Raw genomic sequence first — 25,772 nt, forward strand, 5'->3', positions numbered from 1 at the left:
TTTTGTCCAAAATTTTTATTAAAAGTTAAACGTAGAATATTTGTGTGGAAATGGAATTCTGGAAAATTCAATTGGCTAGATAAGTGAAGGATGGTACTGGAATAAATGACAGCATGCATATTTATAGATGAAGTATATATATGTATGTTTAGATGATGTGCACGTGTATGAGTGTCAAAACAAGTAGTATCCAGTGAATTGTTCTTTGTCAGTTCCATGTCATGGTTTAGTGGTAGGACATGAACACGTTTAGGCTAAGATTGGTTGTGTTGGCAGAGGAAAACTGCTGTGGAGAAGTGGAGTATTTTCTCCTTTGGGACCATCTTCTGGCCAGAGCTCAGGCTGGTTCACCAAATCACCTCGCAGCTTTTTAACTCTTAAAACTGGTTGTTGGTCTTTTAGTCACCTTTGAATCCACTGGATATTATTTCAAATGAGGAAGTCATCTCCAGGAATGCCAGGTCTTCAATGTGCATGCGGTGAAGAAATGATTTTGTCCCCTTCTAACAAAGGTGATCAGTATGAAAGCTGCTGTTAATCACCCCACTCAAGGGTGCCAGAGACTGCTAACATGTCATACTTGATCTAGACAAAATGAGGGCAGCCCAGAAGATGCTGACTTATTAAGAGTTTTGTTATTCCTCTTAGTCCAGTTAGATCATTACTTAACCCCCTTCAGAAGAGGGCATGGCTACGATGATTTAATTGTGTCCATTCCCTGCTTTCTTCCTTCTCCAAGGTCTATTCAAGCCATATACCTGAACACCAGGTGGCGGCATTTGTTTGGGAAACACCGAAAGGTCCCCATCTCTGAAATACTTTGAAATCTATCGTATACAAAATGTGCTTTCTATCCCTTCAGCTTCCCAGGAGCTTACTGACTGTGTGGCAGCCTGGCTGTGGGCTGTAGAGTCCAGTTAAGCCTTGACAATGGCTCTGTGGCAGGCTGCTAAACAGGCAGCAAAGTGTGAGAAGCCTTAAAGCCTCAATTCTGCATGGTTTATCAGGAAAACATCTGGAGCTTGTGAACTTGGGCATCACTGTTTCCAGGCTCATGGCTTCTTAGATAATCCAGCCTGTTGTGTAGATGAGGCTACAGATGGAAAGTGTGCATGTATTAACACAGACAGCCCATCTGTAAGAAGTAATAGCCACACTAGATGTGTGAGTTTATGTTTAGCTGCATAAACAGGTCTGCAGTAAACTATTTTCAATAATATTCAACAATATTGAGATTATTGTGATCTGACTTTTCTTAAATGTGTGTCTCCACCCATTGAACTAATTACTCAGTTGACTTAATTTCTCACTTGCAAGCTTTTAATTATGTATCTTACAATACATCTTAAATAATAGTAACCTTCCGTCTACTTCAGGACAACAACGCTATTCTTTGTTATCCCTTATTATGCGTGTTTAGTTTGTTAGGGATTTTGTTTATCTTTTAAGCTGCTGGAACAGTTGAAAAAATAGTGCAAAGTTCTGTATGTGCTTTGGCTGAGGTGCTGTATTTAGGTTTATTGCTAGTGTGGTATTCTCATGCATTTGTGAAATCTCATGGAAATACCGAGAGGTTCTTCATGAAGCTTGAAAGTGTTAATTATGTGAAATATTGTCGTTCTGGGTACTGTTTTGTAATTATAAATATTTAAAAGCTGAATATATACTTGAGCACATCTTCATTAAATTCTGTCCGTGCTAAACTAACAACAAAAAATTTATTTAACAAAATATTTATCTTATTGGATTTGTTTATTGATATGATAGGTAGAAGTCTATAGTAGGTAGTAGCCCAGTTGGTAGACTGCAAAGGTAAAACATTTGCTGTATGTTGTTGTCACTAACTTTCTGTGCTTATAAGAGAACTTTTCATTCTTCTCTAAAGCCTTTAGATACTAATTTGGTTCTTTTTCTCTTGAATAGTTTTGGCAACATCTTTTGAAGTATTTTTACAGATTAATTTTCAAATAGAAAAGCTTCTGTCAATATAGGCAATGTTCAAAGAGACTAGATGACACTGTGTTTTCAGAGCTTCAAAGTTCACTTCAGGGACTCTTTCTGAGAAACATTAAGTCTAAGATGGCATCTGCAAGCTCCCTATTTTTAATGCTTTAGTTTAAGTTGCAAAGGGCTTGAAACAATACTTAGATTCTTACTTGCTTTCATGAATAAAAATGTTTCTGCTTAACCTTAAAAAACAGCAGTAGGGATTTGCTTGGAAGACATTTTGGATTCATCATCCAAAGGCCTCAGTTACGTTCATTATTTTGACAGCTTCTCTTGTTTTGTTCATTTCAGAATATAGTATTTGAGCATGATTCATAAAAAAAATCAACCTTTGAACGCCAGAAGTCTACCTGTGGAGACTCAACTCTTCAACACAGTGGTTACTGATTAGGGTTTCAGTTTAGACATTGAGACGCATTCTCTTTGGGTACACAAAACCTTATAGAATACTTCGGTAGATAATAAAAGAAAATCAAATCAGCCTTATATATGTGCATATTGATGTATGTGATTTAAGATTTTAAGTAGTTATACATATTTCTATCACACGCACGTGCTTTTATAGGATGATATTTGACTGATAATTTTATTATTCTTTCTTCCATGTGTGTTTCCTGCTTGTAACTAAAAAAATTTATAGGAAGCATTCTGAAATAAAGATGTAAAATGAAAGAAAAATAGCAAGTCTGCTATTTTTAAGACTTTCTTTTATGAGAGGCAATCATGCTCTCCACATTTTGTTCAGAATTAGCTACTGTGGTGCAAGTCTTTTTATTTTTTGTTTTTCATCATGGAGCACTCCAGAGTAAAGGGCAATAGGAAGGTTAAACTCCTGTTCTCTCCCATAAGAGTGCAACAGTTTTGAATCATCCAGAACAAAGAATAGGAGTTCTGGTACAAAAAATTGTTGTGTCTCAAAAGCATAGAGGGGGAGGGGGAAAGCCCACTGAAGTTTTTGTTCATAATTTGGTCTTTTTTGTATTTTTATAAATGACCTACTGATAAAAGCTTGCTACAATAGAAAAAATGGAACAATTCGTATTGGAAATTATTTTTCCATATATAATGGAAAATTTATGTTTAAGCAATACAATACTCAAATTTGATTTATTTCGCTCGCTTTCAAAATGGGAAAAGAAATAAAACAAATAATTGCCTCAAATACTTTAAGTTAAATAAATCTGAAGGTCGACTGCAAGGTTGATGACAGTTTCTTTACCAGCCTTGCTTTATAGGACGGAATATAGCCGGGAGACCCAGATAAAGGACAGGAGTGGAAAGAGGTACCCTTATATGATAAGCATGTTCTCCAATGCTTTTCTCTGCTGGAGAGAAGTGATAGGAGGTGGGGGGGCGGGCAAGGGAGAGGGCTTCTAGATCCTGATTTACCTAAGGCTTGCCTACTTGTGTTCTGAAACCCAGAAGGTCAAGAGTACCACCGATTTCACTCAGTTTTCTCGTGACTGTGATGGTGAAATCTGTAGTCAGCTCTAGTTCAGCTGGAGGATTGGGAGCAGGTCTTTAGAAATAGAAGTTGATGGGCCTAGGACTTGGCCAAAGCTAGCCTGCAGTAGGAAAATGTGGAGGTTGTGGGAAATGGGATTATGACAGGGAGGTTTTTTTCTCTGCGAGAGGAGGGAGATTTTGGTGTCCAGTGACCATGGGACTTTGGGGTGGTCTTCTACTCATATGTTGAACATGCCTTGTCCATCTAAATGATTTGTCTCGTACACAGTAACGAAAGCTGCAGAGTGCTGTTTAATTTTGTGTCGTTATGGGCCAAGTAGAAAGCACTGAGCTGTGAGTGACAAGAGGACCTGCTATTTGCTGCATGGCCTCTTGAACGTGAAGCAGCTCTCAGGTCAGAGATCCTGGCCCTGGACCAAGAGGGAGCTCTTCAGGCTCAGAGGAAGTAGGAACACCACATCCATCCATGTGGTTTCACCTGCTTTGTTAACTGGCTTCCTTCTTCTCCAGCCCATATGGCTGAGGTGTGTTTAGAGGTCACTGCGTTGTCAATGTATCAGTCTGCATCTCAGTTTGAGAGGATACACGGCTTCTTATTCTTCTGCCCTGTGTGATATACATCTGTTCAATTCTTAACAAGTTTTCAATTTTAGTTCTTTTAGGGGGGCCTGGGAAGATTATGAGTAAAACCTGTCCTTATCTGCATAAATCTTGAGTAATTTTTCATACCATCTTCTTTCAAAGATGTGTGTGTGTGCCCAGAACAAACAGGCTGCCAAGGCTTACCTAATGAACTTTCCAAAGCTTTCCTTTGAATTGTGGGTTAGAATTGATTGATAAAAGAGGTTGAGGAAGTATGCAAGATGGGAAGAGGAATGTGAGTTATTGGAAGCAGGTAGACAAGGAGACGGATTGGTGTGTAAACCCGTGGGAAAACAGGCTTTCTTATTTCTGTTGTTTATGTAGCAATTTGAGACTCTTATTTGCTGGCAAGATAATTAGCATTGGAAACAATTGGTACTCTAACACAAAGCTGTTCATTTTATGAACCAGAGTTAACAAAACATTTCTAAAATACTGTCTGATTTACCTTTGTTAGCAAAGCTTGCTGAAGAATGAGCAAAATCAAGAAGAAATGATACTTCACTTCCTTCTGGATCTCTCTAGTCAATGTGGTGTCTCATTTCCCTGTACTCCAAGTGGGACGTCTTTTGAGTTAACATCTTCCCTTCATGCCATTGAAGATGATTCAGCTATGGATGTGAAATCTCTCTGGGATGATGTAAGATTGCATCTTCGGCGATTTTTAGTGAATAGACTGCAAAGTCAAGAAGAAACAAAAGCTAATACTTTACAACAACAAATGGAGTTTAAAACTCAGTGCATACAGCAACTTTTGTTTCTTTATCCTGAATCAGAAGTCTTAACGAAGTATCAAAATATGCAGAATAAACTGGTTAGCGATCTCCTACAGAACTGTGTTTTGTCTAGTTGTGGTGAAACAAACTTTGATAAGGTGGTTCATGGTTACCAAAGTTCCATACCCACATTGTGCACAATGATAAAAGAGGATTTGTATATACTAAGTGGAACTATTGATCCTTCTTCATCGTTGAAGTTTATTAATGAAACTTACCTGGATACCATCACTGAAGAAATTACAGTTCTTCTTGAAAGACTTTGTGAGCTGCAGTTCAAAGAAAATGCTCTACATATGGTTAAGACAAACAAGATTTCAAAGAAGCATAGAGGAACAGTTCATGCTGTGGGTTAGTAGACTTATTTTATGCTCATTGTAGTTAGATATTATTTTAATTATACTTTTTTTTTTCAATATACTTGGTTATTTCCTATGAAGAGAGAGGCCTGAGGTTATTAATTACAGCTTTATGTTTTAACCACATTACTGCAGTTGAATTATAGACTGTTTCAGAATTGTGAGGAAAAAAGGTTTAAAGTTAGGGAGAGTATCTTATGCTTATGTATAGAGAAACACCATTATAATTCACTGGATAACATTGTCATGTCATAGTCATTTTTTTCAGCTTAATTTATTCTAAATACTGAAATATATAATAGAATAAGAACTGTTTAATCCAGATTTTTAAAAAAACGCAAACTCTTTAGTCTTCTACTCCCATTTTTTCTGAATTTTCAGAAGTTTAAAGGAGATTATAGGAAAGTCGGTACAATAATGTGGCCATGAAATAAACACAAATTCGTACACCAGAGCTGACCCAAAAGATTACTGTGCAGTTTCTAATTCTAAAAAAAAACCAAAAAACAAACAAACAACAAACAAACAAACAAACAAAAAACCAAACCAAAACAAAACCATGTTTAAGTTTTCTAGTCTTGTGAAAGTACAGTAAGTTAGAGTTAATGCTACCTGGTCATTTCTTCTTCTTCTAAAGAATTTAAGGCAGAAAAGGAACCTGTCATCAATGTGCTATTTTCTGTACTTTCTTTTTACAGTTGGTGGGTCTGACATGCTAATTTCCAAAGGGAGGAATCAGAGCTCTAGAAAAAAGATACAGAATGGAAACTTTCATAACATGATTGCATGATTGTATGTAATTGCTTTTTCGATGCAGAGTTCTGAGCACTCCTCTGTGCAAGAGCTGTTTGTTTAACACCTAGCCTTCCATAAAGGTGAAGCAGTTTGCAGACAGAAAATATTAAAAGTTTAGAATCATGTGAAAAATCCAGAGACAGAAGATGATCTAGATGATCTCTGGTTATAGACTGTAGCCAAACAATAAAGCCAAACAATAGCGAAATCAGCAAGCTAGAAGAAAATAAGGGATCAGAGTTGTGATGTTACATAGGATATTTTTTTTTTTAATTTTGTGGGTATGTTATCGCTTATTATGTGGTATTATTAATCAACTCAAGCAAAATCTGTACTTGTATCCTTACCAAAACAATTACTATTGAATAGTTCATTGTATGTGAGCTTGTATGTGAGGAGTCTTTTCTGGAAAGTGATTTCTAAATGTTTGAATATACTACATTTGTACCACACTAAGTCAGAAAAAGGCACTTTTCCTTTGGAATTGAAGTGTTCACAGGGAAGTTCACACTGAAATAACTGTTATGGAAAAAAATCTACAGACTAACTATTTTGAGGGGTTTAAAATGGTAGACAAATTCTTAGTGTCAAGTGGCTTTTCCTGCTTGGAACTCTTACCGATTTCTCATACCTTTGCTGCCCTCCCACAGTTGAGAGTGGAAGTCTGTATTTATACATAGGTTAAGCCAAAAACCAGCTTTAATAGGTTGCCTTGACAGTGATACCCAGTGTTCTGAGTATCAAAAAAACTGCATGCTGGAGTATGGAGGGAAGCGGAGAAAGGGAAGGAGATTTTTTGTTAGCTGAAAGACAGTTATACCAATGTGTTTCTTATTTTTTGATGCATGTTGCCTCTGCCCTCTGGGAACCACCAAACCAGCTCATTTCAGAACAGGAAAATAATTTAATCTAGGGCATTCAATTGGGACTGTTGTCCCAGAGGTGAAAAAAGGGTTTGTGTTTACTTAGTCCACCCTCCGGGAAATGTGGGGTTTGGTTTAGTTTTTTTATTGGCTTTTTTTTTGTTTCCATAAGAACTGATGTAATTGATCCTACTATATAGGAGATGAAAAAATAACAGAAAATAATGAAACAATGCTAGAACATCAGAAAACTTTATATGGATGACCTACTTCTGTCAGGAAAATATAGGTAGTCTATAACAAGCTTTAACAGAGTTATAAATCTTTAAAATATTTCATATATAACAATCTATTTGTGAAGTAAGGAATTAACATTTTTGTTTTCATATTGTATTAGAACAGTTATTTGTCAAGTACTGTAATGAGATTGTATCTGTTTATCAGGATTGAGGATGAGCGTGGTTTGAGAGAGAAACTGGCAAAATGGTATGTGAAAAGAGTCAAATTCTTTGTAACTTGGCATCTTTGATTGACAACTCTAGTGGAGGCAGGTGGTTTTATGTTATAACTTGATCCTGTTCCAAGTTAAATCAGTGACTCCTAATACCTTTAACAATGCAGTATCCAGCGATTAGTATTTGGGCTATGTTATTGTAATAGGTTTTTATCTAGCATGGGTCGTAATTTCTCTGTGTACTCTCAGCATATCATCGATGTTTCCAATCTGCTAAAATAATACTGAGGAATGTTTCCCAACCCTCTCCCCCCTCAAATATTTTTTGATGGAACGATGGAATTTTCTACGGTGTTATTTCAGCCTTTCTATCATATTAATGATATTCCTTCAAAAGTTTATGTAATGTTACAGTATTTAAAAAAATACTAAAACCATTATGTATCTGTTAACATACTTGGCATGGAAAGAATCATGCAGACAGCTGGTTTTCAGTTTATCTCTCATGATTTTTTCCTTCAATTTCCAATGTGATATTTCTCAGAAATTATTTGCAGTAAGTCTATTAAATGTGGATTGTGCTTTTACCTTTTGAACCTCTTGGGTGTTCCTTTGTTTACTGAAATGTTAAGCTAGTTTAATCAGGCATTACTAACCTATCATAATCCCTCATCTCTTTTAGATGAAGCAACAGCTACTCTTACAAGCGATAAGGCACCAGCCAAAGAAACTTAAAAACCATGAAATTATACACATTTTATGTATTAGTGAAAGATTTTCTTTGGCTTTATTTATATAATATTTTACATATATGCAGAGAGAGTGTAAATACATGTGTAGAGTAGTTAGCCTAGTTCTTAGTTTCCTATGGTTAAACCCAAATAGAGATTAGAGCTTTGAGTTTTATTTTTTGTGGCATATTCAAATTCATTGGCTTAATATTTCCATTTAGTCACAAACTTGCCAGACACCCTTAAATAAGGTCTCAAATCTAATGGTATTTGCCAATAAAATATATTTTTTGTATATTTATTTAATTAATAACTTTTAAAATCTTAAATTACATTTGCTTTTAAAATCTGAGGCAATACACAGTGTGCTTATCAGATTCAGTAGTTGATTATTTTTAAGAAAATATTATGGCATGGTGGAGGTAAACTGAAGTGATGCAGATTTTACTAAATGCATTTTTAGCTAAAAAGTAATTAAATCACCTTCACTGATGTGTTCTAATATTTATATTTTACACTTTTCCCCCAGTATACCATCCTCTTACTTAACGTGTCCAGGAGGCTTCCTTTCTCATTTCTTTCTCCAGAATATGACCAGCTTCCATTCTATTCTAAAGATATATTCAAGATTTATATTATTATATTTTAGTTTATTATCTTAATATTCATGAGTTCCTAAGGAATATACTGTGTTTGTGAAACACCTATTATGAATGTAGCATATATCTAAACTTGAATAGAAGGTCTCAGTATTGTTTAGAGGAGCTGCAGTTGTGCAGTGGAGTTGAGAGCAAGAAGAGAAACAGACTTTGGAGTAATTTATTGAAGTTAAGGTAACTTTGGGACATTAAATAAAAGTACTTGGTAAAGAAAGTCTATTTTGAGGTCAGTCATCCTTCCTATTCCCAACAATTTGCTGTCCAGCTAACCTGAAATACGAGTTTTGGGTTTTGCACATTTGACTTAAATTTGATTTCTCCTCTACATTCATGTGCACATGGCTTTATTTCCCCTCGTTTATCATTTCCTCCCTTTGAAATAAAGAACATTAGTTTCAGACTTGCTTTTATCCTTCCATTTAATTTAAATTCAGTCGGTTTGTGATGTCTTGAGCCACTATTATTACCTACGACCAATCTTCCATGGTCTTTGTCTTATCTACCAAAAATATGCCTAAAATAGCATTGATACCTGCTGGTTTAGTGACTGTGTGATGAAAAAAACAGTTATTCATGTCTGGGCATAATTAGGACTCAATAACTTTAGTATAATTTATTCTCTCATTTATATCTGGAAATTAAAGAATTCCAGAGTTGGTTTCGTGTAATTAATATTTATATCTTTGCACCTTTTTTTGAGATTTCTGTCCCTATAGCAGATAATTTACGGTGTTTATGTTGTAGTTGCAATTGCTTTGCCATCATGTTTTCTTATCTGCAGTCCATTGTTGAAATATGGCTTCGTAGAAATATTCGGAGGAAGGGGAAAGTCTCTCAGTCACTTGGCTTATTACTGCTCTTTCCTAGAAAGCCCTGTTGCATCTTTCTGAAGTGCTGGTAAGGCATGCTAACGTAAAATAGCCCATATGGATTATAATATCCAGTATCACATCCTGCCTCTACAGTTCGAGTTCATTATGTTGCCCAGATCGTTGCATTACTAGAAGCAAGTTTTTAGTTGCTAAGGGGCCAACGGTGGAAATATAAAATTTTAAAATTAATTGTGGAAGTTTATTTAAAGGTTTTTTTTTCATTAATTTAAGCTTTAAAATATTCGAAGCCCTACCTACCTATTGTAGTGACTTTTAGACTTCATTAACTCAAAAATTAAGGAGTGATAACAGAAACTGTAACTTCACCCTCCTTGCTTCCTTGCATGTCCCTCTCTTTTTTCTTACTCCAGCAGGCCCACAATAACCCGCTCGTCCCTTCTGATGGAGATGCTGGTTTTGTTTCTGTTTCTGCATGGCAGCAGACGCTGACGTGCGTCCATTTCTGACTGCTTGGCATCCCCTTCTCTCCTGTATTTCTGCTCGCTTTGTCGCTTTGCAGAGTGCCTGGTAACATAGCTTTTATAGGAACGGGGCTTTAGGGGCCCGTATAAAGCAAGATACAGAGCAGTTGCTGGAAATAATGATACCTGTATGCAAATGGGCTTTGCAACTACAGACTCCTTCAGCTGCACTGCGCACGGTGATGTATGGCACAGTCTTCCCCCATATCTTACACAGGTGGAGTGGAAAATCCTACAGTTTCCATCCATGAAAGATGGGCAAGTAATAACATGTGTCAAGTAAAACCACAGCACTTCTCTCTTATGCATATAAAGCCTTCACAGAAAACATGAGGACATCAGTGAAAATGACATGGGTACTACATACGGATTGAGTAAAAATGCAGATGTCGTCATTAGATTTTTTACTTTATAAATACCAGAGATTCCTAATTTTGTATTATGAGCCAGTCAATATTGAGATACCCAATAGGTTTAATTGTCACCTGTTTAAAGAATGGAGCAAACAATGTCGGTGGGAATTTATAATAGGAAGTCAAAATTGAAAACCAGTGGACGTACAGATATGATGCAGATTTCTGCAGTTGTCTTTGTTCCTTGGGAAGCCTATGAAATTTTGACAGCCAAAACAAGATCCTATTACTCAGGGGAAACAAAATAAATGTCTTTGCATTTAATATAGGAAATAATGTGTTTCATAGCCTCTTTGTCACATATTATTTATTTCTTATCCTTGCAAGTATTGTATTTGATTTCTACTGCACAATTATATTAAATGAAAATATGAGTAGTACTGAGGAGAAAATAAAACCATCTGTTTGAACATACAGAGTTGAAGTTTTAATAAAAAAGAGGTGCTCTTTTAAAGGCCATATGAACATAATACCCTACGACCACAAATGTGTTTCTAGTGGGAGAATGACATTTTCGTAAAGATTACAAAAGCATTAAGCTTGTTACTTTTTAAGCTTATAGTAGGGGGTAAGATAACAGTATCTAAGTTACTGAAATGTCAATTGAACTGACAGAATTTCAAAGCTGGTAGCATGCCTGAATACCTTCCCTCTTTTTAGAGCAGTTGCTTGAAATTACTTATTAAGCCCATAGTATGAAGGCGGGCAGTGAAATATCATTATTGACTCTTTGTCATATTGAAAAGATGCCTATTCCAGAATTTTATTAACATGTTGTTTATTTAATAAGATAAGTAAATACTAACTTTACTTTTCAAATTATTGATATATTTTTAAACTTGAAATTCTTTATGTTCTTTTGGGTTATATTTTTTTAGATTGTTGTGCCCTAATGAAGTTCTTCCACTTCATCTTTTCCAACAGGAACTCAAATCTGTTTTATGATTTCTGTAGAGGTTGAAAGGGGCATAATTCCATTCTTGGTATTTTTTTTTCTTTCAAAATGTCCACAATTAGCAAACACCAACTAATTATCTTCTTTTTTGCTCTCTCAGCACACCTGCGAGTTCTTCCTCAGCGTGAAGACAGCATTTAACTCACTATGCCCTCTAATTATTGCATTCTCCTCCCAAGTTTAAAAGATGAAAGTGATTTACTCTCCACTCTGATATTTTGTGAGTGGTCAGAGGTCAATTTGAGATTTATATACTGTAGTATTCTGTTTAATAATAAAAAGTGACAAATTCTGAGAGAGAATTACTAAGCTAGGCTCTCTTTTACTTCAGAATATAGGCCTGTATGAAGGAAAGTGTGTAGAACTATGGCAGATAAGAGAAGACTTCAAAAATGTCTTTTAAAGAGGCTCCTGCAGTATTGATTGAAAAGGAAGTCGTTACAGGACTCTCTTCAATATATGCATCTACCATCATGTAATCACAAGTTAATTAGGTGGTCCTGGCTGTGATTATTGTCAAGACAGAGAAACCTCTTCTTTTAAAAAATGTGTATTCAGAGAGTAAATTTAACTTTAAAATGGCAAAATATTTTTTTTTTTTTGCAAAACAAACTATTGTGATTAAAATAATGTGTGTTTAAATGGGGGGTGTGTCACATCTACGGGATAGATGTTACATGCTAAGTTCCAACATGAATTTTCTTTTCACTGGCCTTAGACTTCGAAATCTTTTTAAAAACCCTACATCTTCAATCAAGGAGCTGCTATATCTGCTGAGTTTTTGAAAAACAAAGCTTTCAATCATTTTATGATATTTTTCACTACATTTGCTGAATATAGCAAGACCACGGAGATATTCCTGTCTGTCTGATCTAGAGAGAATAAGGGTGGTTATAATGCAGTCCAACTTCTTCGTTAGAAATTCAGCAGTTAGTGCTCTGGAGATTTTTAGTTCCCATAATCATTGTGGACTGTCTGGAATTGAATCAGTTACTGGTTTCAGACCTTCAAGAAGATCTTCCTTTTCCTCAGTAGCTTCATGCACTGATCATCCTCTGGCTAAGATCCAATTCTTTGTATTTAAGTACAAGGGACAGTGTACTGATTTGCTGTTCATGTGCTAGGAAAGTCCAGCAATTTCTGTAACACAGAAATTAGGTGTTCTGTTACACACAGCACTATCAGCTCGTCTATAAGGAGGTGTTTCAAGAGCGTAGTCCCAGCTCAGTGAGTAGAAACCTGTATGTGTAAGTCCCTGCTGACATATGATTAAGCCTTCAGTTTTATTCTAGCCTTCCTACAAAATATTTGTTAAAAGGTTAAGAATTTCCAAACTTACTTTTCCAGAAGTTTTTAAACAGCAGTGTATACCGTTTTTCCTGTATGCCTAGGCTTATTTCTGACTTCTACGTTCCTTGTAAAAGTAATCATGAGAACTTTGTGGTGACTTTGACTAACTAGGGTTTTGAAATATAAAGAGGTAGGAAGCAGAAATATGAGTATTGACTCCAGCTTTATAAGTATTTTTTGAGTGTTTTCTCTTATTAGAACAAAAGCTGTCACTATCTGCCTCTGTTATGTCTTCGAAATTCCAAGGAGTAAGAGAAGCAAAAGTGACAGAAGCACTTTAATCTATTATTTAAGAAAATACATAATATCATGTGTAGACTACACAAAGAAATGATGAACACATGATAGAAATTCCTGATTGGTTGAAAGTTCCTAACAATCTAATTTTAATAGAGTGGGTCTGATGTAATGAACCAATCTGTGAGACACCCAGCCATTCCACTGTGAATGTAAATGCGGAGGATAGGAACAAAGCTAGCAGACATTTTTATATTTGCAGACATTAAAGAAATTGCAGTCAGATTAAAATAAATAAGTTAATTACTGTGTTTTCAAATACAAATTACAACTGTTTTTTTATCAGCCAAGTGTTTTAAATGGTTTACAGGGAAACATGCATGTCCTATCAAAGTTAGAATCCATGAGAAAGTTTGACAGAACTGGCAGTACTTAATTTCTCCTTCAGCAAAGAATGAGGAATAAGATCAACTTCTTAGAGTTCTTCAAGGACTCCCCTATTTCAAAATAGGTGCTATCTCCAGTTTGCTGCAGGCTCCCTGAGTCTTTTTGATTTCTTCAAACACTCTGCTTTGGTTCTGTGCATGTGTGGGAAGACTTCAGGGAATGCGATGACTCCTTCAGCCCACAGTCTAGGCAAGAAAATTCAAAAAATCTGTGTGGAACCAGTTTCTGTCATTGGTAAGGCCAGAATACGGTTTTGGTTCTACTGAGAAATATTACATTTTGTCATAGGGTAATTCTTACAGTTTTCTAAAGAGGACTGTTTGCTTATAGTCACTACTTCAGAAGAAAATGTCAATTATAGAACAGCACCTAAAAAACCCACCATAACTGCTATAATCAACTGCAAATAGAGTCTATCTACAAGTTTTATGACCATTTTAATTAAAGGGAAGTTTAAAGAATGCCCGCTATTTCATTACTATGATAATTATCAGAAAATGTTTGCATACCAGCTGCTAAATTCCTTAAATGGACCCATCATTAATTAGTTTTAATTCAGAGACTCATTAATTTGTTTATATTTGAATTCTTTAAAATGTCATTGTCTACCAGAAATTGCAGTCTATAATCAGAATGTTTTGTAATTTATTAGAGGATATGTGTGTTTGAAAAAGAAGGAGCAGGTCGAGCCTCTGGTTTCAGAGCCAGCTGAGATAGGTATCCGTGTATAAGGGAGCTTTATTAAACATTATTACAGGGCACTTCATCCTCAGAGCACTTGAGAAAGTCTCTGTAATTTGTTCAGCAGAGTTGTAAAGTAGCTGTGTGCTGTCAAGGAGTCAGATTGGTGAGATGATTTGCTCAAGATCACTACATAAATTTGTTGTCAGAGCACGATCAGATGTTCTTGCTCTCCCGCCTGCGTTTCCGGCACTGGTCTATCCTTTCATCAGCTGGTCGGTGAACATGATTTCGAGCAAAGACTTAACTTTGACAGACCTGTACACTCAGTGTTAACAAAGGACTTAAGCATTTGGTAGCAAACACCTAGCAAGCTCATATGGAATCAACCTTCATGACGAGGTGAAAACCCATCTCATTTAACTGGGAAGACATTATGGAGCAGATTTGATTAAAATTTCATGTATAGTGCATCTCTTTCAAAAGATTAGTGTAGTCTTCACTGAGGTTGTTTAATAGCTGGCGGTGACATATCTCTTTCTATGACAGACACACTCGCTTGATTAAATATATGCAAATTTATACATGCTTACCATGTTTATACATAAGTTGAGATCCCTTACTTCACTGCGTTTTTTTGACACATGCACAGTATGGATGTATAGTATAAGTACTTACAAAACTCACAAGTTAATGGTGATGTCTAATAAGAAAACGTTTGCTATCTTTAGGTCTGTGGGCATTTTATTTTTTTTAAGGGGACAAAAATAAGCCGACACGTAGTCTGTTTGCGTAAGCTGCTGTGTCAGATTCTCCTGGCACTCCTGGGTTTCGCTAGAACTCACAGGGAGCTAAAAAGCAAGACAGGTGTTTAAGAAACCTTAAACACTCGGATAACAGTTTGCATCCATGTGGTTTCCTTTGCTGCGCTGATAGTTCTTTATGGGTCTGTCAGTTTCAATCAGCGGAGAGCACGTGTGATCAGTATATCTGATAAACTTGTCAATGCCTTCTTAAAGCAGGATTCCCCAACCTATTCTATTCGGCTCTCCTCCCCCCTTCCCTTTTTCATCATTTCAAGTAGAATCTTGATAAGACAGAGATATGTCACAGGCAGCTGTGTATAGCTAGCTCAGGCTACAACTAATTTGTGCAGGAAAAAATTAAATCAGGAGGTAAATTATTTCATGATTGCTCATTCCCAACAGAGTTGGGCATCATTCTGAAGAAAATATCAAATAATTGGTTTCAGGCCATGTCAGACACATGCAATTCCCTTCACTAATGGCTATGTGAGGTAGCACTGGGCCTCAGGGGTCACCGAAGAACTGAAAATAGCTTAGTGCCAGGCACAGCAATAGAGAGACAGAGCACATAGGAAATGAAGTGGCAATAAGTGCAATCTATAGGGGAAATGTGCTTCACTTGGAGTTTAATATATTGGCTTAGAATCTGGCAGTAAGCCATGCAACAATTGTTTACCTTTTTGTCAGCATCTGCATCTGTTCTGTTTTGTAAACGGCACTTAACTTTCAGTCAGTAAATGCTGTAATCAATAACAACTGTTAAGGGATTTCCTTTCTTTTTTTCATATTCCATAACAAATGCACGCAACAAACAATGTTTGCCTTAGATTAACAAGGAACAGACATTAACAGGGTCAAAGGGATTTGGTTGGGAACATTTTATAGCTTCTTGGGTTTACAGTAATTGTATCTGTGTGATTTGAATGTATCTTGTAACCTATCCAAATTAAACTGTTAAAAAAATGCTAGCATGCAGTAATGAAGATGATTTTTTATAATTATCTTAAGTACTGTGTATAGAAAACTGCTGGCACTGTTTGTAATAATTTAGTTCTGTGTAATATTGTGTATTACATCTGCTATGCAGAAATATTAAGTTGACTCTTACAGTATGAGGAAATTAGTGATTATATCCAGCAATACTAATTATTTAAACCTAGCAGTTACATTAAAAAACATACACTAACATGCAGTTTGAGAAAGCTGTGAGCAGATGTCCATAAAAATTGAATATATCATTACTAAACGCAAGTGAAAGAATAATACAGTTTATATACAAGACCTGTTTAGGAGATAGTGTGCAGATGAATGCTGTCATAAATGCAAGATTGTTATAATAGTTATAGCATCACTTAAAAGTTAATATCGCTGAGAGCTGAGGAACACATTATTGTTAATGGAATTTATGTATGTAACTCCCTGCGCACTGCTTTGAAAATTTACCCCTTGAAATATCCCTATACACAGTGACTATCAGCAGCTGAGTTCTGTTGCTTTATTAGGCTATTTCTTTTTGGATTTTGACAAAATGTTAGTTCCATTTATGAAAAGGCTTTATTATTTCTACACAGGTTGTAGTTAGATTTTAAGTTTAATATTACACTTTTTCGATTTTCTTCCTCATATAGCTTTATTGGATGAAATCCCTGACAACCCTTTCTTGTGTCCCTTGTAGAACAATATTGTAGATCTATCTTATATGAAATTAAGCCTTATAAATGGGGGCAGGGGAATGATATTTAATGTATTGGGAAGGTATTTTATAGTAAAATTGATTAAAAGGGTTTTAAACCCTTGGTTCCTGCTGAGGGAGAAATCCCCACTGTAATCACTGAAGAAGACAGTCATCAGGTTGCTTTCCAAGGATTCCATCATGGGTCTCAGAAGCAGTTTAGCCATGTGGCTCTGTACACTGAGTAGGAAGGCTAATTAATCTGAGAGCAATGTTGTCGTAGCGTAGCTATTCTTGAACATCCACAGCCAGCTCACCTATGATGCAGGGATTTCTGCGCCACACTTTACTGTGTCACATCCCTGGATGGGTTGAAATGATCAGACTTAGCCGTTCAATTTTTTGTCATGTTGTGAATGCCAAATCGCTTAAAACATACAAGGTGTCACACTCATTAAGGAAAAAAAAAAAGAAAAAGAAAGAAAAAAAATGACAAAAGTTATGTTAAAGTTATGGGATTCATTCATATGCATATTTTCTTATGCCTTTTGAGATTTTAAATGCTTCCAGGCTATAACCAAGGAAATTAGAAACACTTTATTTAATGGTTTCAAGAGCTACAGCTTTGAGGAAAGTACCACTTTTGAAACTTGGTATAAAATCACAAGTTAGCAGGTGTACACAGGTCATTTAGATCTACCACAGCCTTATTTCTCATGCTGCTTCATTTTTAGAGATGAAGGCAAATCTTTTTATGTGGTAAGATAAAGACAGGTATCTTGCTACTGAATTTAAGCATTTAGGAGAAGCTCAGGTACTATGATCAAGTGCTTTTATTGAATGTGTGTCTTTCACTCTATGCAGCTTGAAAAATGCTTTAATTAACTTATTATCTTAATTAACTTATTAACTTAGAATTCACACGGACACTTCTCAGCTTTATCACTGGTTAAGTGAAATTCTCTAATACCATCTTTTTTATTCCTAAGAGCTCTCAAGTGGTCACATTATTTTGCGGAAAATATCTTTATATACAAATACGTAAGAGAAGACTGAGATTCAGTGTTCAAGACATATTGCATCCACACTGAATTTAACCTTGACGTTTGAATGACATGCTGATTTTTTGTTAGAATTAATATTGAGTAGAATTAGCTCTACAATGTATTTAATTTATCTTACTAGAAGATGAGGTATTAATTTAACTGTTAGTATGGCAAAGTTCTCCCTGATTTCACTAGTAATCCCTGTGTGTCTTTTTACAGTATTGATACTGTCTGTTTCATTAGGCTATATATGCCAATATGTATATATATTCTATATAGTCATTTTTTTAGTTGTTGATGTAGAAAGAAGTGGAAAAGACTTAGAGAAGGACAAGAAGATGACAAAAAATGTAGAACGGCTTCCATATAAGGAGAAATGAGCAAGCTACAATACTTCAGTTTGAAAACAAGATTAAGATGGCAGGATACAACAGATGTCTATAAAATGAAGGGAGTCATTATGAAAATAAACAGGTATCAGTAGTTGACTGATTCATAAAACTAGTTGGCATCAGGTGAAGCTAGGAGATGAAATATTCAAGCAAACAAAATGATTTATCTGTTAACCCAGAGTGCAGGTAAAGTGTGGAACTTCTTTCCACAAAGTGGTATGTATGGTAAAAATTTATGTGGGGTGAAAGGGTAACTGGATAAATTGATGAAATGGAAACCTGCTACAGATTATGAATATGTGCCACATCTGCCTGTGGAAGCTGCCCAACTGCAAGTGGTCAAGAGCTAGGTAAGATCTGAGAAAAAAATATTATACGTGGTTTCCTTGTTATATTATTATTTAGTCTTCCTCTTTCAGTCACTGTGCAAGCCCAGGATACTGGGATAAAAGGCTCTGTAGCTGAACCCAGTATAGCTACTCTTACAATATTATGCTCTTATGTTTGTGATATATAGAGACTCTCATTTCTTAGACACTCCTGTTTGAGGCGCTTGAAATTTTTCAACTTACATATATTTTGCACTAACATTTCTTACAATTAGTATAAGTGAAAATCATTTTCTGTTGCTCTCTGTTCTCAGGATTTTATATTAAAAACTTCACTAAAGTTAACATTTACTTGTTTGGAGTATTGTGTTTTTCATACTCCAAGAAAAGTGTTGTCTCATGCATTTTTATTATTTATTGGTAGAAAGAGTGGTTTGCTAGCTAGTTAATTAAAATTGTTTTCAGTGTAGCATTTCAAGCCTAAGATATAAGAATAAAAATAATTTAAGGCAGCGTGCTTATTTGCAGTTTAGAAGTTCTGAGGCCTTAGAATGCTATCAAAAGTCTAAATGAATAACTTTCTGAATTTTGTGTGTGCATGTGTAACTTCATCTGGACAAAAACAAATGCCATGTTTTCTGTTTTCTAGTTAATCTTTTTCATAAGTGTATCACTAAACCTCATCATTGAAAATTATGATGAGAGTGATTTCATTTTGTAGGGTTTGTTTGCACTACATGCTCATCTTAAAGTATCAGCATCTGAATCTAAGTATTTACTGTTAACCAAATGTCATCATTTGTGCAATGAAACAGCAAAACCCTATGTATGTTAGCGATTCTTGACTGTTTCAGCAGAAATTTGTTTGTGTTGCCTATGCTCTTTCTTACTAGGTTGTTTCATAATCTTTTCTGTATAGCTTCTCCAATTGCAGAATTTCCCTGTCTGAGGAGGGAGGGAGAAAAGCAAGAAATTTTGGGATGACCATTACAAGAATTTCAGGTTTTGAGTGATTCAGCAAATTAGCATAGGGGAAGAGGACCCATAACCTGGGTTACAGCTGATCTTCTGTTCTAAATTACACAACAGCTGAGTAAACTCGTTTGGGTTTAGAACATTTGAAAATGCAACTGAAGAGTTTTTCTATATGGATGGTAGAACTGTTTGGGCTTAAATTTACCTAAGAACCTGGATTAATTATATATTAAAGAATGCAAGACCCATGAATTTTATGTTAAGATGTTAAAACCCCTTTACAAGAATTTTGAGAACTAAATTAGTATTTAGGTTGCGTAATAGTCAAGGATAGAACAGAAGCTTAGAATGTTTTTAAAGGCTGTATAAAAAATGTAGATCAAACTTGATTTGTGCTTCATTATTGATGTATGGTTATTGTAACTTAATACTAGCTTAATTTGGAGGATGTGGGACCTGGATTATTTTGCTTGTTTCATGTATTTTTACATTTTTTTACTACCAGGCCTTTTTTTTTGTTTTTCACCAATTAATAGCTTTGTATTATTTATGGTTTTTTCATTGATGCCTTTACTCGGGGCCTCTCCTCAGGTATGTGATATCTACAATGGCCGTATTTCATCCTTAGACTTGCTAGCATTTGAAGCATTCCTGTTGCTTTGGAAAGGACTAAGCATTCGTCGCTTTTTTGATGGCATGAGGCTTATCCAAGATCTGAATAGAAACTTGAGATCTAGTGTAGTCCATCTCTAACCCGTAGTTTAGCGGGGTCGTTGATCAGCTGGGTCAGAGTGCTCATTCCTACTAATCGTATCCATCTGTCCACGTACAACCAGCCACATGGTCTCTGGAAAGATGGACTGCTTCATTCTTCAACGAGTGGCATGTCCTTCAGATCTTAGGAAAATTTCTTCAGCTTCAGTCCATTCTGCTAAAGTGAAAGCCCAAACTTGAAAATAAGTGCCCCCAGTTTCTCTGACGCTGTATGACTGCATCAGCCGCCTTGGCACCAGCGTAGTCAGGCAAACCTTGCACAATTTAATAGACATTCAGTATTAGTTTTACCTGAGGCTTCTTTTTTCTATAAGCAAAGCTCTCTAAGAGTCACCTTGTTGGGGCTGGCAGACTCCTGCTGCCTGTCATTTGGTGGTTGGGGTGGTAAATCAGTGTGCCAGAGGAAATGAAGTACCCTTTATGCTCCCTTTGCCTCTATGTCATTGGAAGTCAAGAGTATAGATTTTCTAAACGTAGGGATGTTAAGAGGGTGGAAGTTTTGAGCTTATTCCTTTGCTTCCTTCCAGGTTTGTATAGTGAACCATCAAGATTTATTTACTTGCTACAAATAAACGCAGTGCAGCTTCAAGTTAATTCAAGGAAACTCTCTGTCTTTTCCACCTCTTCTCTGTCCTGCCCTCCAGAAAAGGACCACAGTCTTGACAGCATAAGCCTAAAATACTTTCTCTTCTTTCCTTTTAGCAAAATAATTGTGCTGTCCTTGGTGAAGCTGAAAGACAGTTTTCCCAAAATGACGTGTTCTTCCATGGTTTTAGTCTGGAAACTGAAACTCCTTAAGGGCTATGCAACAAAGGCCTGTGTGCACTCATGGGCCTTAATGGCCCTGACCAGCCTCTTCTGAGGCCTCCACCACAGCCTGCCCAAGAGGCCTCTTTCAGCTGAAGCCTGGGTTTTCAGCCCCTGCCTGAGCTACATAGGCATTTTGATGTTCATCTCCACCAGAGCCATGTCTGTGACTGGCCATGGATCCCATTGATTCAGACTTCCTGGGTTGACCTTGAACCTGCCTTCTTACCATGGTCCTGCCTAATGATCACTGAACTGTGTCTGACTCTTGGTTACCCTCACCAGACCTCATCCTGACTCCAAGCTGTGAATTAACTTCCTGAATCGACCTCAGATTTTTGTGTCATCACCATGAACTTCGCTGATGATCTGGACCCTTTGTTGAAACCTGACTATCATCTCTGGGTCTGCCCTTCTTGCCTTGCATAGGTACTGTGGAACAGGCCCCTGAATGGCAAGGAACCTGTCCTGATGGCCATATTATCATGCTCTACTCTCTGTCCGTCAGGCAGCAGACGGCCTTTGGTGCTCCCTGACACTGTGCTTGGCTGGGATCTTTTTTGTTGTACCTAAAGATAGCTCATTGTACTGGCTTAGGATTTTTCTGCTGTCAGATTCAGCCTCCACAGCAGTTCAGAAATCATCAGTATAGGCAATGGTTTTGTACAGCAGTATTTTTGTGATTCTTGTTCTAAACAGAAGGAAGCTATGAGGCTATGCTCAAGAGCTCAGAACCTTTTCTTACACCTCTGTATTTGTTTAGCTCCTGACCTCACCGCTATTTAGAGCAATATTTGCAAAATTGGCTCATTAGCACATTGACGATGGTTGTATGATCCACGTCCCCTCTCTGCAGCCTCTGTAACAGCCTTTCTGTCCCTTTTCAGAAATTATTCTCACAAAGTTGTGCTTTAACAGGAGTTCAACATCTCCTGTTGTTAGGAGACACTACAGAGGTCCTGTTGATATATGCCTCTAGCTGAAGATTCTGCTGCAGCTATTTCCTTGTACAAGTACGACATGAATTAAACTCAGACATGCAGAAAATATTAAGTTTAGAGGAATGGTAGTAGAAAACTGCAGGTGGTTCAGGAAGGAAGTTGGTTTGTATCATGTAACTTGCCATATGCTTCCTTCTATTCTGCAATTAGAGTGGAATGCCATTGCTAACTGTGATTGGAGGCTGGCTGGGATCAGCTTCATGTGCTTCTGGTCACCCCGTGTGTGGTCCTTTGCGAATTGGGTGGAGTGCTGTCAACAGCTTTAGACCATTTTCATCATAGAGGGATGTCTCTCTTTCCATGTGATGTCACCTGGGTAAATGAGTTATGTGAGTTCTCTGACCTAACATCATAAGTCATGATCCATTCAGTAACTTTTTCAGAGTAATGATACACTACTCCATGAGCGGGGTTGATTTTCCTCCAGACAGGTTCATGACACTGAGACTTGGTTGAATGTGTATCACAGGGAATCCTCATCTCTGTTTCACATCCGTCCACATGGAGGCCTATACTCTTCATGACAATCTTCTACATGACATAGACCTGTTTCCACATTTTCTGTATGTCATCGCATGGCTGCTTACCTGTTTGCTGTTACACAGTTCTTAAATGTTTCCATCCTGTGGTTCTCCAATCAGATCAATGTCTGAGGAGAAATGCCTTTTCATTCGCCTCTGCTAACAAACATGGACTGTGTTGTTCTCATTCAAGCAGCCTGGTCAGTGGTCTTCAAAGTTGTATGATGCCATCAGTATTCTGAAACCTGACAGTCTGCAATTTATGTAAGATCTTTAAATCAGACTTTGGATACTCAGGTTTATGCACACCATTTGGTCGTCAGGCCAATGAGTTATTATTTCTATAAGACAATAAAACTGCAGACATGGAAATGACCATGTGTGAAAGGAAATTCACTTCAGGAGGTTCCCCCTGTCCCTGTCCAGTTCTTTCAAGTTGCTGTGGATGAGCTAAGCAGAATTGAGGTTCAAGCTAACTTCTTTTTAAGGTTGGACTATCCAGTAACATGGTTTTGTTAACCAAACCCATGGTTTTGTCCATCTTCTGCAGCTGTAGAGACGGCACTCTTCAGTAAGGCCCATGGTTTCTGTATGAGTACAAGGAGATGGAACAGTGTGTTGCAGAGATAGTTCTGGATAAATCAGGTGGGTGGGTCAAAGATTACCACCCTGAGTCAGGAGCCTCAAAAACTGTGAGCTGTGCAGAATAACACATAACTTTATGTGACCTATGGAAGTCAGCAGTGGAGATCTGGTAATGGACCAGCACTTGTCCTTTCAAATACCTCTTGCATTATTACCATCAATTCTGGATGATGGCCAGGCTCAGTGCTACATCAGTATGATTTGTGCTGGTTGCTGATGTGAAGATATGTGGCTTGACCCATCCCTAGTGTTGTAACAAAAAACTTGTGTAGATGATGTGTGAATCTTTATCACATCCAGATCTTTGCTATATGTTCATGTCAAATGTAAGTCACATCACATTTTCTTTATCACAACAAAGCCTAATAATGGACAAACGAAGATTGAAGAATGGGTTACCTATAGTACATGGAGCTCTTTATAAATACCATATAGGTATTTGGTTGGTTGGTTGGTTGGTTGTTTTTCTCCTTCCAGAGAAGTCTTAGGGTCTGGGTTGTGTGATGCATCCCATATTAAGGATTCTCTGTCGTACAGCTACCCTGCTTTCCCTAGCGTGAGCAATTCTGAGAGAATAAAACTTATTACGTGGTGGTCTCATCTTTCCTTTCTGTTTTCTAATGCTTTTCTCTTGACCATCTTCTGGTCACAGAAGTTTGCGCATCACTTTATATGACGAATTGGATCACCATGTTCTCACTGCGTATAGTTTACAGGTTTCTCATGAGTTCTAAATCTCACCGATTCAAGGGATTTTAACTTCATGCTTCAGGCTTTCATGAGTGCACTAAACCACTGTTCTCTTACCTCCTTTCCTCTTGACTGTGAGGGCTGGCTGCTTATCAGATAGCAGTGCATATGTTTGTGCCTCTGTTGTGCCCCTGTGCTTACCTCCATTTATTTCTTAATTTTGTACCAAAGTTTCATGTCAGCCATGAAATTACCCAGCATCCTTCCCTACCTTCAAGCATCTAGAATTTTGCCTATGCTTCACAACCTAAAAGTCCAAAGGGCTTTTCTAGGTGTTTGTACAACATCTGTAGTATTAAATAGCAAGCTTTTGCTCTGATGATTGTATAGCGTGTTCATTTGCTTGTAGTATAGTATGCTTTGTCACATATTAAAGTGTTCTCTCAACTTCTTGATGACATGAAAAAAGAGGGATCTTTGAACTTAATATCTTCATCTTCCAGCTGAAATATACTTTGAATGGTCTTTGAAAGTAAAAACAAAAGTGTTGAATTTTCTGAGTTTGGTAATACATTCTAAAATTAATATTACTGTGGTATATCTTTGGCTTCTATGTCCACTTCCTTTCAGTCTAATGAGGACAATATCACTTGGGGCAATCAAACAATTGGGAGGATTCTTCGTTCCTGAAGAGGGGGGGCAGGAGCACCACAAGGTTTTCAAATTGTAGGAGACAGAACTAATGTTCTGTTGATTTTTTGTGATGTGATTTGTGGTTCTTACTTCTTGGATCTGTTATTTCTGGCTGTCTGCAGACTCAGGCAGTCGTTTCATGTCAGTTAAACTCAGTGTATATTATCTAGTTTTTCAGGTAAAGGAGAAAAATTCTCTGAATAGCAGAATGTCTTTTTTTGGAAGTTTAAGACTTAAAATTGGAAATCCAGTAATACAGATATTATTTACTTGTTATTCAGAGAGGAAAGGCACTAGCAGAGGCAATTATGCATAACACTTTCTGTTGCCATTCTTAGAAATGCAAGGGACTAGCATGAATACATCTGTTTGGAACTTTGGGGAAATTCAGATGTGGATGCAAAACTCGCAGTTCAATCTCTAAGGCTGCAAAACTGGAATAGCAAATTAGGGAATTTGTATTCAGAGCTCAGCTCTGCTACTTAGATCTATGTCTGTTTAAAAGTGATTTGTGAGTACCTAAAAAAAATATCTAGGAACTTTGAGGAAAAAGGGAGGTACTGAGTACTTAAAAATTGCAAAGGTAAGAGAGATTTGACACATAAAAGTACATTTCAATCAATTTCTATTTGTTTTCGTCTTTCAGAGCTTCCCTTTCAAACTACCCTGGCTCTCACTCTGACACTTTCTACATCAACTGTTCTGCTGATGTTATATCAGCAACAGAACTGCACAGGAACGTGGTATCAGCTCGCCACAATTTGCATAGAAGTGCAAATTTGTTACATTTAAAGAAGTTATAAAATTAAAATACTTAAAACCATGTGGTTTGGTTAATACTGAATTGGAAACAGCTCACAGTCTTTTATCGTCTGACTGTGCTCAAATCAGAGTTCCCTGGTTGATGTGACATGATTATATGTTATGATTACAAGCGTTAACCTTTCAAAATAAAATGTTCAGTTTCTTCTTTTAAATACCAAATGCTTATAGGTATGATACTTGCTGATATTTGTTCCCTGACAGTCTCACTTGTTTTCAAACCCCACATATTTAAAGTTGTGGAGTGCTAGATTGATGTTTCTTTTCACTCAAATGTCATATTCATCAACTGTATTGTGCTAGCAGATTGTTAAACAGACAAGGTGACTTGCAGAGTGACAGTGTAGTGATGTGATGTCCCAAACCATTAAAATATAGTAATGACGTGTTTTTTTCTTCTGTTCAATCA

General features: G+C 36.7%; 1 protein-coding gene across 13 annotated transcripts in view; it reads left to right on the plus strand.

Moving 5' to 3' along the window:
* Nucleotides 1-25,772, plus strand: part of KIAA0825 (KIAA0825 ortholog) — a 259,650-nt gene that overhangs the window by 47,738 nt on the left and 186,140 nt on the right. For 11 of the 13 annotated variants that reach the window (XM_063319271.1, XM_063319272.1, XM_063319270.1 and 8 more), the window contains one exon: nucleotides 4,574-5,243. In XM_063319271.1, coding sequence (XP_063175341.1) covers nucleotides 4,574-5,243 — 670 coding nt within the window. Of the gene's footprint in view, nucleotides 1-4,573; nucleotides 5,249-25,772 lie in introns of those variants that run through there. The other 2 variants (XM_063319284.1, XM_063319282.1) reach the window with 2 other exon arrangements.

Source organism: Chroicocephalus ridibundus, chromosome Z (assembly GCF_963924245.1).
Source record: "Chroicocephalus ridibundus chromosome Z, bChrRid1.1, whole genome shotgun sequence".
In the NCBI taxonomy this organism is placed as follows: Eukaryota; Metazoa; Chordata; class Aves; order Charadriiformes; family Laridae; genus Chroicocephalus; species Chroicocephalus ridibundus.